At 44.6% G+C, this 17,333-nt stretch overlaps 1 protein-coding gene across 6 annotated transcripts in view; it reads left to right on the top strand.

The window, feature by feature from the left end:
* Positions 1–490: 490 nt before the first annotated feature.
* Positions 491–17,333, top strand: part of GABBR2 (gamma-aminobutyric acid type B receptor subunit 2) — a 488,653-nt gene continuing 471,810 nt past the window's right edge. Inside the window, exon 1 of one of the 6 annotated variants that reach the window (XM_030011389.1) lies at positions 491–1,200. In XM_030011389.1, coding sequence (XP_029867249.1) covers positions 886–1,200 — 315 coding nt within the window. In that variant the 5' untranslated portion in view covers positions 491–885. Of the gene's footprint in view, positions 1,201–14,436; positions 14,458–15,420; positions 15,807–15,840; positions 16,064–17,333 lie in introns of those variants that run through there. The other 5 variants (XM_030011392.1, XM_030011394.1, XM_030011390.1 and 2 more) reach the window with 5 other exon arrangements.

Genomic DNA, 17,333 nt, shown 5'->3' with positions numbered 1-17,333 from the left:
GCCACCTGCGCTCGCGTTGAAACCGCCACCCGGGGAAGGTGGTGCCCTGAGGGAAGCTCGGCACGGCACGGCCCGGCCCCGGGCCCCCTCACACCTTGCTCTGCCCCCGGGCCGCGCATCCTGCTGGGCGGCTCTGCCCGACACCCCCCCCCCCGGCTCCCGGGGAATGCGGCACCGCTCCCCTCCTCCGCCTCCCCGGCTCTAGCGGGGGGGGGGCTTTTTCCTCTTCGGCGTTTTCTGCCGGAGCGTCCTTTTTTTTTTTTCCTTTTGGAGGAGGAGGAGGAGGGAGGTGTTGAACGAAGGCTGCTCGGCCCCCCCCCCCCCCCCCTCCGCGCCTGAGGGATGCTGTCCCTCCCCGAGCGGAGACGGGGTGGGTGGGGGGGGGTAAGAGCAGCCGGGGAGGCAGAGGCAGGTCCCCCCGCTGCCTTGCTCTGCCGCCGGGGAGAGGAGGAGGAGGAGGAGGAGGAGGAAGAGGAGGAGGAGGGCGGCGGGGAGCAGCGTGTCTGTACGCGCGTGGTGGTGGTGGTTATTTATTTATTTATTGCTCCTGGTGGTTGCAGCTGGCAGACCTGGGAAGGAATAGGCGCCATTGCCAGAAGGATTATTGCCAGGGGAGAGGAGAGGAGGGGACGGGGAGTGGGGGGGGGGGGGGGGAAGAGAGAGGAGACCCCGAGGCTCCCGGGGAAGCGGAGAGAGGCGGCTCTTCTCCTCCCGCCGTGGCTTCTGCCCGCCGGGGGATGCGCCCGGACTGAGAGGGGCTCGGCTCCCTTCCGCCGCTCGGTCCGTCCCCGTCCCCCCCCCTCCCCTCCCCTTAGTCCTCCTCCTCTCCCCTTAGTCCTCCTCCTCCTCCTCCTCCTCCCCCCCCCCACCCCCCCATCCAGCAGCATGCATCCCTCTCCGCGGAGACCGGCCGCTGCCACCTCCAACCCTGCCATGCTACTGCTGCTCCTGTGCCTGGGCTGGGCGCCGCCGGGCTGGGGCTGGCAGCGGGGCAGCTCCCGGGGGGCTGCCGGGCTGCCCCACAACGCCACCACGCCGATCTCCATCATGGGCTTGATGCCGCTTAGCCAGTCCGAGGAGGACCAGAAAAGCAAGATCGGCCGGGGGGTGCTGCCCGCCGTGCAGCTGGCCATGGATCAGATCCGCAACGAGTCCCTGCTCAACCCCTATTTCCTGGACCTGCGGCTCTACGACACGGAGGTAGGGACCCGCCGCCGAGACCCGCGCCGCCGCCCGCTCCCGGGCCGCTGCGGGTACCGGGGCGCAAGGGCAGCGCGGACGCCCGGGCCGGGGCTTGCGGCTGCCGGGGGGGGGGGGGGGGGGGGGCGGACAGACACGGACGGGGACGGACCGTCCTCCTTCGCCTCCCAGCCCGCCCGCCAGCTGTGCGGTGACCGACGGCGGAGGGAGAAGGAGCGGAACCGGCGGGCCCTATCCTGCGCTTCGCCCCGCCATATCCCGAGCGGCTCGCCCCGCCGACCCGGGAGCGGGGAGCCGGGGAGGGGAAAGCCCTTGCCCCGGCGTGGCGGGGGTGGGCCCCGCGGGGGGGGGGGGGGGGGGGTCGGCTGGGGATCCGCTGCCCTTGGCACGCACGTAAGGCCGGCGGGAGGGAAGGCTGCCTGCCGCTGGCGCTCCCTCGCCCGGCAAAGCCGCGGCCGCATCCCTCTGCCAGCCGCTCTCCGGGCAGCAACAGATGCACGCCGGCCGCTTTAAAACCCCCCCCGTCCCCCCCCCCCGTCCCCCCTCCGCCCGCCAGCGGGCACACGCTGCCATCCCCCATGTAGCCCATGCGGCTCCGGGACGCGAAGGACGAGCGGCCGTAGCTTGAGGAGGAGGCGGGGAGGGTCCCCCCCGTCTCGTCCCCCCTCCCCAACCTCTGGCGGGAGCGGCTGGGCGCCCACCCGGGGCCGGTGGGGGGGGGTGTGGGGGTGCGCGGAGGCGGTCCCCGTCAAGAGTTAAATTTGCGGTGGGATGGATGGATGCCTGCGAGGTGCCCCGCTCCGGACCGGTGCCCGGAGGTCTGGGTTGGGAGAGGAGCCCTGCGCGGAGCAGTGCTGGGAAACATCTTTCCTTTAGCTGGGAGAGAGGGAGGGAAGGGGCTTTGTTAAGTTGGTTCCCACCACCCTCAACTGGATTTGGTTTTGGTCACAACTTCAATGACCGTGTGTGTGTGTGTGTGTTTGCGGAGGGTACCTGCTGGTTCAATATCGAGGCTTTCCTGAAGATGGCAGCCGTTTCTCGTGTAATGCTGGCGTCGGGGGCTCATTTCCAAGACAACCCCCGGTGAAGCAAGCGACTACTGAAAAATCTTCCTGGCTGTAATTTAAGGAAGCCCCCTGTCTTCTCCCCTTCGGTTCTCAGGATCCCGGGTGGGGGGGGGAAGCAAGCCGAAGGCAGCAGTGGCAGGCTGTGCTGCTTCGTGACAGTGTCTCCGTCCCCCAAATTATTACAAAAGCCTCTCCTTCTGGGGTGGCTGCTTTTTATTGACATTCGTTTGTCATGGGATTTTTTTTTTTTTTCAGACATCTCTGAGCAGAAATGCGTGGAGGGCAATATTGCTGAAGGTGTAATTTGGGGGGGGGGAGCGTGCTGCCGTCGTGTTGCGTTGTGTGAACAAGACTGAGGAGATACTGAAAGGGAATACCGGCAAGATCAGCCTAGAGTAGCTGTTTGTTTCCTTAAAAAAATGAATCTCGGGGAACTCTGCAATCATAATGAAAAGAATTATGGGGGATTTTCCGAATGGCATTACCTGTTTCATAAAGTGAGGTACTTGTTAGAAAAAAAAAATCACAGTTCTCCTAATCCTGTTTTCATTACATTATTCTATTTCAATCCTTCCCTTGGGTGGGATCGTTACAAAAATAACACATGCATAGGAAGTGGAGAACCTTCGGCAAGATCTCTTCGTTCTTCATACAGTAACATAATAATCAATAAGGTGCTGCACTTCATTGCAGTCAAAATATTTTGAAGGTCTTAATGCAGATTTTGGGTTCTGAACTAGGTAGTTAGCATTAAAATACTCAGGGAAAAAATGCCCTATTTGTTCTGGAATGAGCGTCAGTTTCTTAAAAATTGCATTTTTACTGTTTTGTACTCTAGGGACATAAAGAATCAGGGTCATGTTGCCAGCTTGCTGTGTAGCTTTGAATGCTTTTAAGCAATTAATAAATGGATGGTTATGGAATGCTAAGTCAGGCGAATGTATATATTTGGAGTACGGTTGGATCATTATTGCATGCTTAATAGTGACAAGTAAATAACTTAGTGTTCATGAAGAGCGCTAGATTGCACCAAAACGGAATGGACTAATGGCTGGAATAGCCATTAAATACATAATGGCAGCGCAAACTTTTTCGCTCGGTTCAGACATTACCTTATTCCTTCAGTGCACTTTACCGTAAGCAGAAGGGTAGATGGCTCATCGTGCCCACTTGGTCCGCAGCCTATTTTCTGAGGTCGCCAATAAACAGATATGCCTGAAGGGCCTGGATCCTTATCATGGCATAATCACAGACCAGGGAGTAGTTCTCCCTCTCAGGGCTTCGCAGGTGGTGCTTGTGACATTGTTGGCTCTTGAAAAGAGAATGTGGAGCCTTGAACACATGGGATTTTTTAATAGCTTGAGAAATAATTGTAGTATATTTATAATGCTTAGGCAATGTGTGGCAGTGATTCAGAAACTCATATATTCTCCCTCATGACTTTCCAAAATCTCCCATTGTTGCAGTCTGATGTTTGTGTTGCAATTTTGCATAAAAGCTCATGAAAAATAATAATGAAAATAAACATATTGGATTTTTTTTTTAATTATGCATTCAGGTAGTTTTCTGTCAGGATTGAACTGAATATTTTAGTTTGCTTGATATTTCTGATTCGTATAATGAAGCATTATAATGCCTTTACTTTCTTATCAGCCGTCTGAAGAATTGCAGTGTGCCTTCTAAGTTAGACTGTTGTTTGTCAGCACTTGACTTTGAGCACGGGAGCAGCAGCTCTAGTGTTTTTCAAAGCACTTAAACTGAATTAAGCACTTGAGTACAATCCTTAGTCTATGTCTCAACCAGTCCTGATTGTGTGAATTACATCTTTGTTACAAAATATAACCAGAGGTTACAGCTAGTACATAAAAATGCAGAGGTTTCTGTCCTGAGTATTTTTGATGGTTAAATATGTTTGGGATGCGATCCTGATCCAGTTCGGTGAACTCTGTTTTGCTACCCCATGGGCATGTCTTTATGTAGGCTCAGTCAATAAAACAAAGCTCAGGTGCACGCATTTGCAGAACTCTGGTCTAAGTTAGTGACTTTAATTTGTGCTGTTCATTTCAGTGAGAGCAGGAGCAAACTCTAGATGAGACTCTCAGGCAAAATTTCATAATTACATTATTTTAGAAACTAGAGCATTTATAAAGTGATCATCTGTAAAGAGTCTCATCCAAAATCCATTGAAATTAATGGCAGTAATTCACTGATTCCAACAGCCCTTGGACCAGGTCCTAGAAGTTAAGGGTGCTTGATAGCTTATGGCTTTGGATCAATAACCATGATATAATATTTCTTCTTTTTCTTCTCCCTGTGATTGTAACTTTAGCTGGTAGAAAATGCAAGGAAATGTTTTGCAAAATAATGAAATAAAAAGCTCTGCATACGCTAGATGTAGTTCACAACTTCAAGTAAATCAGGAAAGATGATTTCTGCTTAAGCACCCTGACACACATCTGTTACAGGAAAAAAAAGGCAGAATAACCCTAAAATAAAGGAATTAAACATTCTGGTAGACAATATTATCAATTTCAACAGTATTTAATTTGCATCAGGTAAAAACTGACCATGCAGAAACTAGAGGAAGAGGCATAGTGGAAGAAGAAAAGGGCTTAAATGGAAGTTGGATATGTGCCCTTCTGCATCTGGACATCTTCCCTCAAATATGGAATATATTGTCTGATTTCTTGTAGGAGTGGTGCTGCGAGCCGTGCATAGACAGGCTGAATTTGTTTTGAATCTAAACACGTATAGTCAAGAAAGCTGTGTATGCAAGTTAGAATTCTGTCAGTTGTTTCTGAAGATCAAAGTGAGTCTTGACAAGCTGAAAAAAATATCTTTCAGAAGTAAGTGGGGTATATTATCACAAAGAGGGAAGAATATTCATAGTATGGGGATGAGATTATTTCATTTTCTCTAACTACTACAAATAATTTGTGGTAATCCTGATATAATCTCATCTTCGTGTAATAATACACTCTAATACCTTTAAATAGCAGGTTGGCATAGTAGGGTGAGCTCTGGAAGATGCACAAGACTCCACAAAATCTGAAGGAAAATGTGAACTTATTGACATTGCATACATATTTGCCATCTCCTATTCTGTAATTAAGTACAAAGTGCCTTGCCTAATTTATCTGACAAGAAGTTACAGTCTAGGTGTCTTATAAGTAGACCTTCTCTTTATTTTCTTCTTTTACTAAAAAATTATCTGTATTTTCAGTGAAACCCTCCTCCCTCAAAGTTCAAGAAAGTTGTACAGGCCGTGCACCAGTCTGGGTCATTCCTACCAGTTATTCTAGGTTAAAAAAGACCCCGAGCCTCCAAATAAAGATGCCTTTTCCAGAAGGTCCTGCCACGTATGGTGTCAACAAAGTCAACTCATATCTTGTTCCTGCAAGTGGAAGTAAGAGTCATATTTACTTTTACTAAGGATGGGGCCCGTATTCCGGAAACAGGAGAGCAGGTTTGTGTCTCTGGTGCAAAATAAGGCGTCTATTGAGGAGCGTGGAGCTCAGTGTTCAGTAGCACCTGATGGTCCTCAGAGTGGGACAAACGGCTACCGGTTGCCATCTGACAAACTCTGCCCTAACAGAATTGAGCAAGGGCATCCCCCCAGAAAGAAGTGCGTACGATGTGTCGGTTAGGCTCTTTGTCTTGGGAGGCGTAGATTCACGTCGCCCCGACAGCAGCTGGATTCTCACGGGGGAGTTCGGTGTACCAAAGCCTGGTCGGGACTCTGGCGGTGAGCCCTGACACGCTTATGAGTGCTCTTGAGTACTAAATTGTCTGGAGCCTTATTTTCATTTTTAAAGTAGTGCTCAGAATGGGACAGATGAGGTGTGGTCGTGGTCCTCTCAGAGTAGCAGCAGCTGAATGCACAGGAGATGTCAGAGTCTAAAAGAGGGTCCACTTCACAGCAGATTGAGCTGGCAGACATTTGTTCTTGTATCGTCAGATGAGCTTGTGTCTGGCATATGTTGAAGTAGTTGGGTAATTTCTTACCTTTAAATATTACCAAGTACTTGTGCTGTCTGATATATGCAAAGAGTGTAGCATTAAAATGCAATACGCTGCGTGTATGGATGATGATCACTGTCTACTCTGCTGGCGACGTTCTGCTTGGAAGGGACATATTTCTTTAAATAGTCAGTGTCCCCTTTGACTTTCGCGTAATATGGCTCTGTTTGCCACATAACCTCTTTTTGCTTTAGAGTTTTGTAAACTTGGAGGGAATAATCTAAAAGTTAAGTGTTTATGTTAATTCTATGCTGGCTTCTCTGCTGATGCTAAGATGTGGGTGGGGAGAGGAGAGAAATCATGTATTCACTGCACCCACTCCTCTGGGTGCGGATCCCAGACCTGCAGAATGTATATCCTCTAAATATCTCTGCAAAGAGATTAAAGCCAATGTATCATTTTCTGGCATATGTCTTGCAATTCGATGTATAACTTATCCTATGCATACTGCAAAACACACTGTTATGGAATCTTTTGATTCAAATGCCAAACACGCTCCGTCAGCAGGGAAAAATTATTTTTTGAATAAATCCAGGAAGGAGTTTCCATTTACATTTGAAGAAAGAGGGGGAAGGCCCTATCTTCTGATATGGTTATCAACCAGAGTGAATTACTCAAGTTTGTGGAAAAGATGGGGTGTAATATCCTGGTGATAACTGTGAAGAAAATATTTGCAATAGGAGAAAGGAGAGGAAGGATCTAGAAGAGAGAGATTTAATGACGGCATTCACACAAACAATTGTCAGTGTAATATTTAGATTGTTTTAATTAAATACACGTAACTATTTGGGATGACAACATAAACAGCATCGCGTGTCAAGGCTACAAAGCACCGTCTCACATTAATGACCTGAGCATGATGAGGCATGCGTGTCTCAAGCTTTGCTCTCTGCTTTCAATTTCATTGCTTTATGGACATTTTCATGGCATGTGGTGGAAGAGCAGTGCATTTGAGCAAACTGCAGAAGCTGGGAGCCAAACAGCTCCTTCATGAAACTCAAGTGGAGGCCATTGCTCTCACAGGAAAGGCGATACTTTTCCTTAGGAAGGGTTGAACCATCGCATACGGAGGTCTGGCTTAGGGAATCAAGTGGTGGAAGTCAACAGAGGAAAACTCTCCGTGATCCATTTTGGCTCAAATAATTTTTGGAGCAGCTGGGGCTAGCAGAGAGGTACATTGAGACCAGTCAGCACGGGTGTGACTCAGTCCTGTGGAGGTGTGTGTTGGTACGCAGCAGCCCCATACATCCCAGGAGCTCTATTTCAGACCGTGGGACTCCAAACTGAGAGGGTACAGTGTACATACGTCACATGTTTTTGAGTTTATTTTTCTACTAGGAATCCTGGAACTAAATCAGTGACAGAGCCTGAAGCTTTTTAGGAGCCAGATGCACTGTTCTCTGATTTGTGGGTCTAGCTGAGCTAGAAATGAGATTTGCAGTACTTTTGTGGTCCCCTGGCTCCAGCATTAACGGAACAGTAGCCTAACTCCTGAAGGAAACTGGTTCAGGCACAGCATCACTCCGACTTAAGGAAGGCAGTGCCCCTAAGAATAGCTGGAATGTATTTTCAGTCATGCTGTCACCCCTTGCGATGCCACTGATGCTTATGGGATGTCTTCTTTGCAAGACAAAGATTCCTCTGTTTGCAGAGGATTTTGCCGTGGGTAAGATCTGCTGGATTTGGCGGCTGCTTGATAACTGCCTGCTGAGTGGAAACGGGACATACTGACTGGCAAACACTTTTTTTTTTTTTCCTTGTGATGGAATAACCATGTAATCTCATTGCCAAGTCAGTGAGTGATGTCCAATTTGCGTGCCATTAGTTTTTCATTATCATCGGCCTTTAGGTCTGACAGTTTTATCCATAGTATTTTCCAAATAAGTATTCTTAAATGTGAAAATGAAAGCTAACATTAAAGGCAAATATCCACCTTCTCTCTGAAAATAATAGTCACAAAGAACCAAGAATATAAAGGCTAACTCAGCAGGGCTGTCCAAATTGTTCCTGAAGCTCCTGAGAGATGGAGGCCCAGATAATGGACTAATTACTTTAAAGTGAACATCGGGAGTTTGAGGGATAGGATTAGAAAACTTAGGTTTCCTACTATGGCCATGGTACTTCTCTTAAATAATTAACAAGTTCTAAGATGAGAGGACCATTAGGATTATCCAGCTCTTACAATATAGGCCATATATTTCACTTGGGGATTTCTGCCTGCTCCACTGTGAACTAGAATATGTACTTTAGAAAGCCCTTCGATCTTGTCTTCTGGATCCCCCCAAATCCTCCTCCCTGGAAAACTTTTCTCTGTGATTTGCTGGAAATCCCTTTAAAAGTCCCTTGCTATTTCCAGCTTAAACTCTGCCGACCCTGTAACCGCTGATGCTGTGAGAGTACCAGCTCTCAGCTTTTGCACATGCCGCTCTCCCTGCAACGCCTTCCCAGCTGCAGAACTGGGAAGTCACCCGCGAGGCGAGCCGCGCAGGGTGACCAAGGCTTTCTGACTTTTTTTATGGCTATCCAGGGGAATCCAGCCTTGTATCAAGGGGTCTGATGGGTTAGATCCTGCTGGAATAGGAAGTCTTCTTCCCTTTTAAAGATTGTCCCGGACCAGAAGTGAAAAACTTACTAGCTTGCTTCTTGGCAAGCTGGGTCTGCCGGATTCATGTGCTCCTTCACTGAGTAGCTGGTTCTGCAGAATATTTTTTGAATTCTTGTCTGAACCCCAGTTTCTTCTCTACATCCACCTTTTTTTGTCAGACCATTTTGCCACAATCCCCATTAGAGGAGCTCATACTGCGTGCCTGGTTAAGTTATTTCCAGAATCTCAGTTTTTTTGATAAAGAATCACTACCATATATCTTTAAAAGAATATATGTGTTCAATCTTTTGTTTCCTCAAAGTAGTTGTGTATTTTAATTTACCGTTTACCTATGGTAGGCCTCAGCTTCTGCTGCAGCCTCACTGAACTACAGAATTATGTGAAGATTCATACACACAATAGGTGTCTAAGTAACCATTTTACATCCAAAACCTCCACGGAGAAGTAGTAAGAGGCCCCTTTTGGGATGTTAATTAACTTCCTTTCCACTGTTTACTGCTCCTGCTTTCACAGGGAATGTAGTGTTTTTCTAGCAAAGAACACGTATCTTTCTTTACAATTTTTACACTATATGAAGTGACAGTTTTTGACAGATTAACACTTAGTGTAGTACAAAATATAACATATAACATTTTTCAAGCATTGTGATTATCAGAAACGCACTCTCTTGTATCTTAACAGCATCATATGGAGATATTTTAGTATACAGATAGAGTATACAAATCTTAAACTCTGCATTTCTGTGGGGTCTTTCATATAATTTTAAAGTTCTGTAAAAGCACCTTGGGTTTTGCTTTCCCCTCTCCCCTGTGAATTCGGAGGGGCCTAAGTATTAATAATTTAGAGGAAATTGACCGAGATAGAGCGCCAACTTTCTCTTTTTGTCCCTTCCACTTTCTCCCTTTCTAAAAATTGTAAGCAGGACCAAATTCCATGTTGTTGGTGAGAACCTAATCTGGAGGGATGTGCTAGTGGCAGGAAGACTTTATGCAATGTAGTAAAAGAAATTAAATAGCAATAGCTACCACTACATAGAGAAAGTGATACAAAAAGTTTTGCATTCCAGATCTTTAAACTTAGCCAAGCTTCCCTCTGCTCCTCATTTCTTACTGTGAAGAATGCTAATGGTATCAGCTCCAGATTGCTGCTTTTTTTTTTTTTTAAAAAAAGAAGAGTTTCAAGTTAGGTCCCTGAACTGACGATTTGCTTTCCAAAAGCACCGAGTGATTTGCATTTTCTGTCAACATCAGTGGGAATTGCTGAATGCTCAGCACTTTAGAAAGCCAGCCCACCTATGAAAATGCAACGTGCTTCTATGAGGAGGAGACCTAGAATTGCCACTTTTAATTAAGAACAAAGGCATTCATAGTTACTTGCTTTAAAGTTTCAAATTGCCTGGTGGAATAAAATGCTGATTTTGTTCAGCCTTTGGGATACAGATCCTTTCAGGATTGGTGTCAGTATTATCAGAATTAAATATCCTTTAGGATTAGATTACTGCATCTCAAAGATCTTGTAGTTGAGAAATATGCAAGGTACAGGTATTTTTAAAAACCAGTCATTTGAAAAATAGTCATTTTGTAATTAACACATATCTGGAAATGGTATGTTTGACCTTGGCAAAAATAACAGCTTGTACGATGTAAACAAAAGGAGTGACACAGTGGGAGTATTATGTCCCTAGGGCCTTGTTACTCAAGGCAGGTCTATACGGCTGGCACAATTATGTCACTGGTGGGTATCAGGAGGTGTTTTCTTAATGTCAGCAGAAGCCCTTAGTGCAGTTACAGCAGCAAACAGCTCTTTCTAACTGATCTAATAAGGGTTATTTCATTTAAAGGGGATAGTTTACTGAAGGGTAGAAAGTGTGTTTTCCTTGACCAATGAGTTCAAAAGTTTGGTATTATTAGAAATCATTTTTTCATCCATTATAGAGCAAGTTACAGATTAAGCCGCCTTTGAACATTAAACTAGATAGACTGAGCTGCTGCTTCCTCCCCCCCCCCCCCCCCCAGCTTTTTATGCATTCCTGTGGCTTTCTTCTGAATCTTTTACAGTTTGTCATCTTCATTCTCAAAGTGCTGCCACTAGAATTTGATCTATTACTTCAGGAATAATCTCACTGATGCTGTATATACTAGTAATTTTATCTCTTTTCTTCAAGCCTTCTGCTCAGAATGGAGGAAATGAATTTGATCTTTGTGCTGCAATGCCAGGGAAGAGAGAAAGGAAGCAGAGATGAGATTTTCAGGCTACATATGAGGAGTGAGACACTAGGATTTGCAGTAAAAATAAATTTTCATTTGCCTTCTCCAGATGACTCTCACTAGCTACAAGCAACTCTGGTCAGTCTTGATAGGGCAGTTGGAAGTAGATAGCCTGGTCATTTGGGTGATGCTGTGGGAGGTAAATAATTTTAGCTGAACAGCCAGCTACTTAAAAAGCTGGGACACGTTAGAACGGATGATAGCGTCTCAATATTGAAGCTGCTCTTGGCATAGGTGGAGGCTTGGTCTTGATGTAAGAACTGGAGTTGCCATCCAAAATAAATCATAATGGTTTCCAATGCATTACCAAGGTTTCTTAGGATGTGTGAGTACTCTGTACTCTAGTTACACTGAGCGATTAAGCAGCAAGAGCAGAGACACGTGGGACAAGAGGGGTGAATGATAACCTACTTTGAAAAAACTAACATTTGAGGCTGGTATTAGAACATCCTATAAATGTTAATGGGTGTTACTCAAGCGGGAGGAAATTTTGTGTGGGAGGTGTGGGGTGACATATAGCTTAAATATATAGCCAGCCTTTAACACAGTTAGTACAGTCTATAATCAACTTTTTACATGAACTAATAACTCTTTAAGTGATTTATGGTTCAGAAATACTGATCAGGGGATTGAGAACTCAATTTAAAATGCCATAAAGGCAGAGGATAAAGTGGTAAGAACGGCAACACAAAAGATTTCTCCTCTTGCCTTTGGAAACTACTGGCTATAGGCAATATATTTATGCCAGGTGTTTTGGTTTTTTTCTTTTTTGAAGTTCTCAGGCACTGTGCTCCTACGAGGGAGCACAATTTCCTCCTACAGTTTCCCTCTCTGAAAATTACTCAGTTTGTGCAGATCTCACAAAGGAGATGCCAGCAGTGAGTCATCTGGTCACCAGCTCTGTCCTAAGGCTTTCAGCTAGCTCTTGCAAAAGCTATAGTGATCCTTACCGTGCTGAAGAACAATTATCTACCTTTGGTAAAGCCTCCCAAAATAGTAGGGAAGGCAGGGTTTAAAATGAAATGGCCTTCATTTTCTGACACTGAAATCAAGTTTCAAAATTAGTACTATTTCAAGTAATTGTGGAAATTCAGCTTCACATTTGAGAAATGTATATAAGGTGCAGTGAGTTGAATGATCAGATTAAGATTTCACAATTGTTATGCTTTGGTAGTAAATTCTGAGGGTGTTGAGTAAACACACTTGAAAGACTTTATCTTCAGATGTGTGACAGGGGCATAACAATGTACTTTTGTAGGTATTAAGCCTCAGGAGATGTTATTCTAAATGGGAAAATTATACCTGTATGATTAATCACATGCATGGCAAACATGGCTACTTTCTTCATCAAAATGAAAATGTATGGGCATGTTTTGACACAAGTATTACAGGATTAATCAGCAATAAAAATACTATGTAAGAAACAATCATCTGTTTAGATAGTTAAATGTTTCTGTCAGGAAGCAGACTTTAAGGAAGCAAGTAACATGAGGCTGCACTAGTACATGATCTTGTTTGTTCCTTTGCCAGGCATGGGTTAAATGCAGTAATGCAGAAGAGACCCAGAGGCAGCACAAGGAGAAAAAAAAGACTGGTCTAGGTTGAAGCCAGTCACGTATCTATAGACGGAAGTGATGCTCCCTGAAACGTATGTCCTTAAAATCTATGTCCATCCATACGGTGCTGAAAATTATTTCATAGCCTCTGATACACCATTTCTTTCTCATGAATTTAAAGCCATTGGTTGGGCAACGGAGGTTGAATGAGGTGTGGTGGCAGATTTGTTTTTTGAACACAGAAGAGGATATTGGATATTCAAACCACATCTTTTTGTTACCTAAGTATAAGCTAACGCTATGACTTGTGGAGCCCCGTGTTCCCGCTTGGTGAAAAGATTTAGGCATAGGAAGAAGAGCAGTTCAGGGCACCTTAGCTGCTGAGGTTTGGCAGCATGAATACCTCCCGCTTTCCTCCCCTCCTCTCCCTTAGTGTAGTCAATGCTGAAATAATGCTGGTAAAGAAGGCTGGTCCAAGGACTATTCACCAACAAAATCCTGTTTAAGCCTCTAAGAAAGGTATTAAATGGGATTTAAGCAACATCTTGGCCTACACTGGCCCTCTGCTCAGGGAAGAATTTCATCCTGAGTTTAAAAAATGTTTAAAAAATATGTTTTCAATAATCACATTATAGAATCGTAAGACTAAGCAACAGAAAGTACCTATTAATTCATTGTGTTAAATTGTTGCTATGCTGGACTGTGCTACCAGAGTGTGCTTCCTACTTAGCGTTGTGCCCAGCTAATGTGCTAAATTTCTCAGTCTAGGGAATTCGCATAATAAATTTTGACCCTGCTGCATTTGACTCGAGCATAGCCTTGTACAGGAAGAAAAACAGTATCTCCTTCCCCACACGGAGGGCTCCGTACAGCCTTCTGCTTTCTGACTAGAGGCAATGGTGATGAAGAAAAGCAAGGGTTATGCAGCAGGTATTTCTATTTCACCTCGTGTTTGTGTTCAAGAATGCATGGAGAGGGATAATAATTGATTGGGCTCTTTTCTTGCCCACCCAGTTGCACAAGTGACTTGGCAGAAGAGTCACTGTGGAGAGTTAGTAATAAATTGAGCGTATCTCCTGCTTGGGGCTATTTGCTCTGCCCAAGGCAGACATTTGTTTCTTCTTTATTAAATATTATTTTGCTCTTTTTACTTTTATTTATCTATTTACTTCCATGCCCTCATGTCATGCAATATACAGTTTGTAATTATAAATTAGTATGTTTATAATTGGACTTTATTTGAGATTTTCTATAGAAGCTTTCTAGTTGCATGTCAGTTTCAGAATAATTTATTGACCTGGAACACTGTGTTTTGAAAATTAAAATTGAAAAAAACACCCTTACTTTCTGCAGCAAACTAATACTTAGTTTTGAAATGTCAACTATTCACAAAATAAATTGCCAAGCTCTGAACATATAATTTCAAATTTGATTTATACCAAATTAAACTTCTGCCTGTGAGCCCTTCCATTTGTTTTCCTTTCAGATTATTGAGTCATGAAAACCTTTGAGGTTTTGGGTTTGCATCCCAGCTTGGCACAGGGCATTTCTTTTGAAATCTTGAATTTCCACAAGATGGCAAAACAATTTGCTATTCAGCTGCATGTGTAATGAGACTGCGCTGAAAATCGGAGCTTTTTTCTTCTTGGACAAACAAGTCTCTCCCGGGCCAGATGTTCTTCTTCTCCCTGTCCACGGGCTTGGCTCTTGCATTTCCCACCCTTGCCCACGGCAGCATCCTGGTAGGTGTGGGGGGGCTTTCCGTGCGTGGGGAGAGCCGGCTGCTGGGATGGAGAGAAGGGATCACCCAGGTGGCTGCTTCCAGGGAAGCAGAGTGGGATTGCTGCTGTGAAGGGGGCACGGAGGAATGTGCTCGCCCGAGAGGGGAGGTAGGCTGCGAGAGCTGGGGAACAGAGGTGCGGGCTCTCCTCTGGTGTGGCGGTCCCGGATATATTTCCTTCTCGCCCTCGTGAGTTTTGATTATCCTGCAGCAAAGGTGATTTTCTCCGGCATTACTATTTTCTCTGCGTTTCTGCCTGCACAGCATCCGTTCCATTCCGTAGCCTGGCACATTACTCGGAAAACTGCAAATAGTGTGATGAAATGACTTGGCTGGCTACGACAATATGTGAAATGCCTGTCAAAGGCTATGTGACTGTACAGGGGAGGAACAGGCCCGACTTCTGTATATGCTCACAATTAGCATTGATTTTAAGGGAAGCATGGGGTTTCTGAGAAAAGCATAATCAGGCAGAGGATATACAGCTTTGAGCTGATGCAGCTTTTGCCCTAGAAGTATATAAAATATTATCAATACTCAGGACTGCCTATTCTCTGTTTGGTCTGTATGAAGCCAATTGAAAACGTGATCTGCGCAAGATAAACCAAACGGAAGCAATCTTCTGACCCGACCGTGTACAGATTGCTGCAAATACAAGTTCAGCATGAAACCGCTTCCATCAATCCCTAGAATATCTATTTTCAAAGGAATCATACTAGTTTGTTTATTGATTTGTCACCTATGGATGAATATTTCTGCTACAGAAATGTTTAAAATGACACATGTTTAAAATTAGACTTGGCAGAGCAATTTGCCTAGAGATTATTCTTGTGAAGTATTGATTCACAGCACTGCTGTGAGCTGGATTACTGTCCAAATTGGAAAAGCCAGTCGAAGAGAGGTCTTTATCCTTTAATAACAATTAGCTCCTTTCTTAGAGGGACACAGCTGACTGAAGCAAAGGAAAGCTGCAAAATGTCGGGCAACCAGGGAATCTAAGGCCTGCTCTTCAGGGATGTGGGCTGCAGGGGAAGGGAAGGAAAAAAGAGAAAAGCACCAAGAAAGATGGTTTTCTGGAACTGGAAACTAGACACGCTGGTGCTGTTTGTGTTACTAATAATCAGGTGCTCTGAGGAACGGGATCGCACTCGCCTCTCTCTTCTTGGGCTTTCACCTGCCAGCTGCCTGATTGATCGGAGAAACCTAACGGCAGGCGTGTTGCCCGCTGTCCATTTAGCCTTGAAACATTTATACAAGCATTCGTGGATGTTGAAGAACTATGAACTCCAGGTGTCATTCTACGACACGCAGGTAAATGGACGTAGGCGTAGAGCTATGTAATGTTTGAGCCTCCTCTGTGAGCAGGCTTTTGAAAGCTTGCAGCTGAATCCCTGCCTGGCGAAACCGGCTCTGCTGAAATACAGCAAATGTGGCTGTCCAGAAAAGTTTGGGCTGTTGGGTGGATGCCTGATTGTGCAGTCGTGCCCTGCTGGTGCTAGAAGCAGGAATAAAGAGCGTGCCAATTAGGAGAGATGGCGAACGCCTATGGCTCTTCAGGCGTTTCTGAGGTACCCAGAAAGCATTCCCCAAAACTATGGCTTGCTGAGTTGCTCTGTTCTTCTGCGCTCTCTTCTGCGTCTTGCTCTTCCTGCTTGCTTGCTGATTCGGGAAAAATTAAGGGCTGATACAAGAGGTGAGGATTCTGAGGAGATAGATATAAAGAGTATTGAGATGATATCTGTTATCGTAATACTTTCAAATTTGAGAAAAGCTGTGGTTTTTACTTTTTCTTCTAGGACTGAAATACATCTTTATCTTCTGTGCAGAAATTAAATGGAGACAATTAATTTCTAAGGCCTGTCTTTTAGGCTGGCCAAAACAACTGTGACAAAATTAAGAGGAGACAGTCACACATCAGGGTGGTCTGGGACTGTAAACCTGTTCCTAAGGAGATTTTCACTGATTTGAACTTCTGTCTCCTGCATCGGAGGCGTGTTGTGGAGCAGATGCCCTCAGACTCATCCACACTTACGTGCATATGTGCATACAGGCTCCATATAGAGTAGTAAACTGCTTACTATTTTGAAGTTGCAAAGTGGTGCATCTAAACGTATTTGCTTATCTATAAACCTTTAAACACGGACTATACTGTTATGATTAAGTTATTAAAATTTGACATTATTATACCAATAACAGTTGCACTGCATTATATAATGGGAAGAAGGTATTATATGTCTTTTTGAAACTCTAGAAAATTATCCAAGGGAGAAATTCTAATGTAATTTTAATTGTGCATTTGGTTCATAAGCACTTATGTGTAATTCTTGAAGTACTTAACATATAACAAACATGATCCCGTATGCTATAAAGTTACTTGAGGATACTTTCCACGTTTAATAATGTAACACAAATGTATCAACTACATATACTCACTAAGAACATGCCTGTCTTATTACTTTTAATACAATTCACTCTTTTATTTATTAGTTTGTAGGTTCCTACTGGAAATGTAATTATAGATATGCAGTCCTGAGAAATGCGTACATCTTAGTTTCTCATGTAAAAGGATGGAGATGTGCAGTAACATTTCACCTTAAATAACTGGAAAGTATGTAGATGTGAGTTTAATTGGGCAGCAATTAAAACCTACTGGATTTGCTCAGATTCAGTGCTTTTAATCCTGTTTCATTTGGTCTGGGGGGGTGTAGGTGGATGTTTATTTGTTAATTGTGTTTGCATACTTTCCAGTTCTAGGAGCAACTCCAAACTATTTTTGCCCATGTACATGTTCAATAGATTTGAATTGCTAAACTTCAGGTCTGTTGCACTGACCTCTGC

The sequence above is a fragment of the Aquila chrysaetos genome, chromosome 4 (assembly GCF_900496995.4).
Source record: "Aquila chrysaetos chrysaetos chromosome 4, bAquChr1.4, whole genome shotgun sequence".
Classification (NCBI taxonomy): Eukaryota; Metazoa; Chordata; class Aves; order Accipitriformes; family Accipitridae; genus Aquila; species Aquila chrysaetos.
This window is presented reverse-complemented; position numbering and strand designations above follow the sequence as displayed.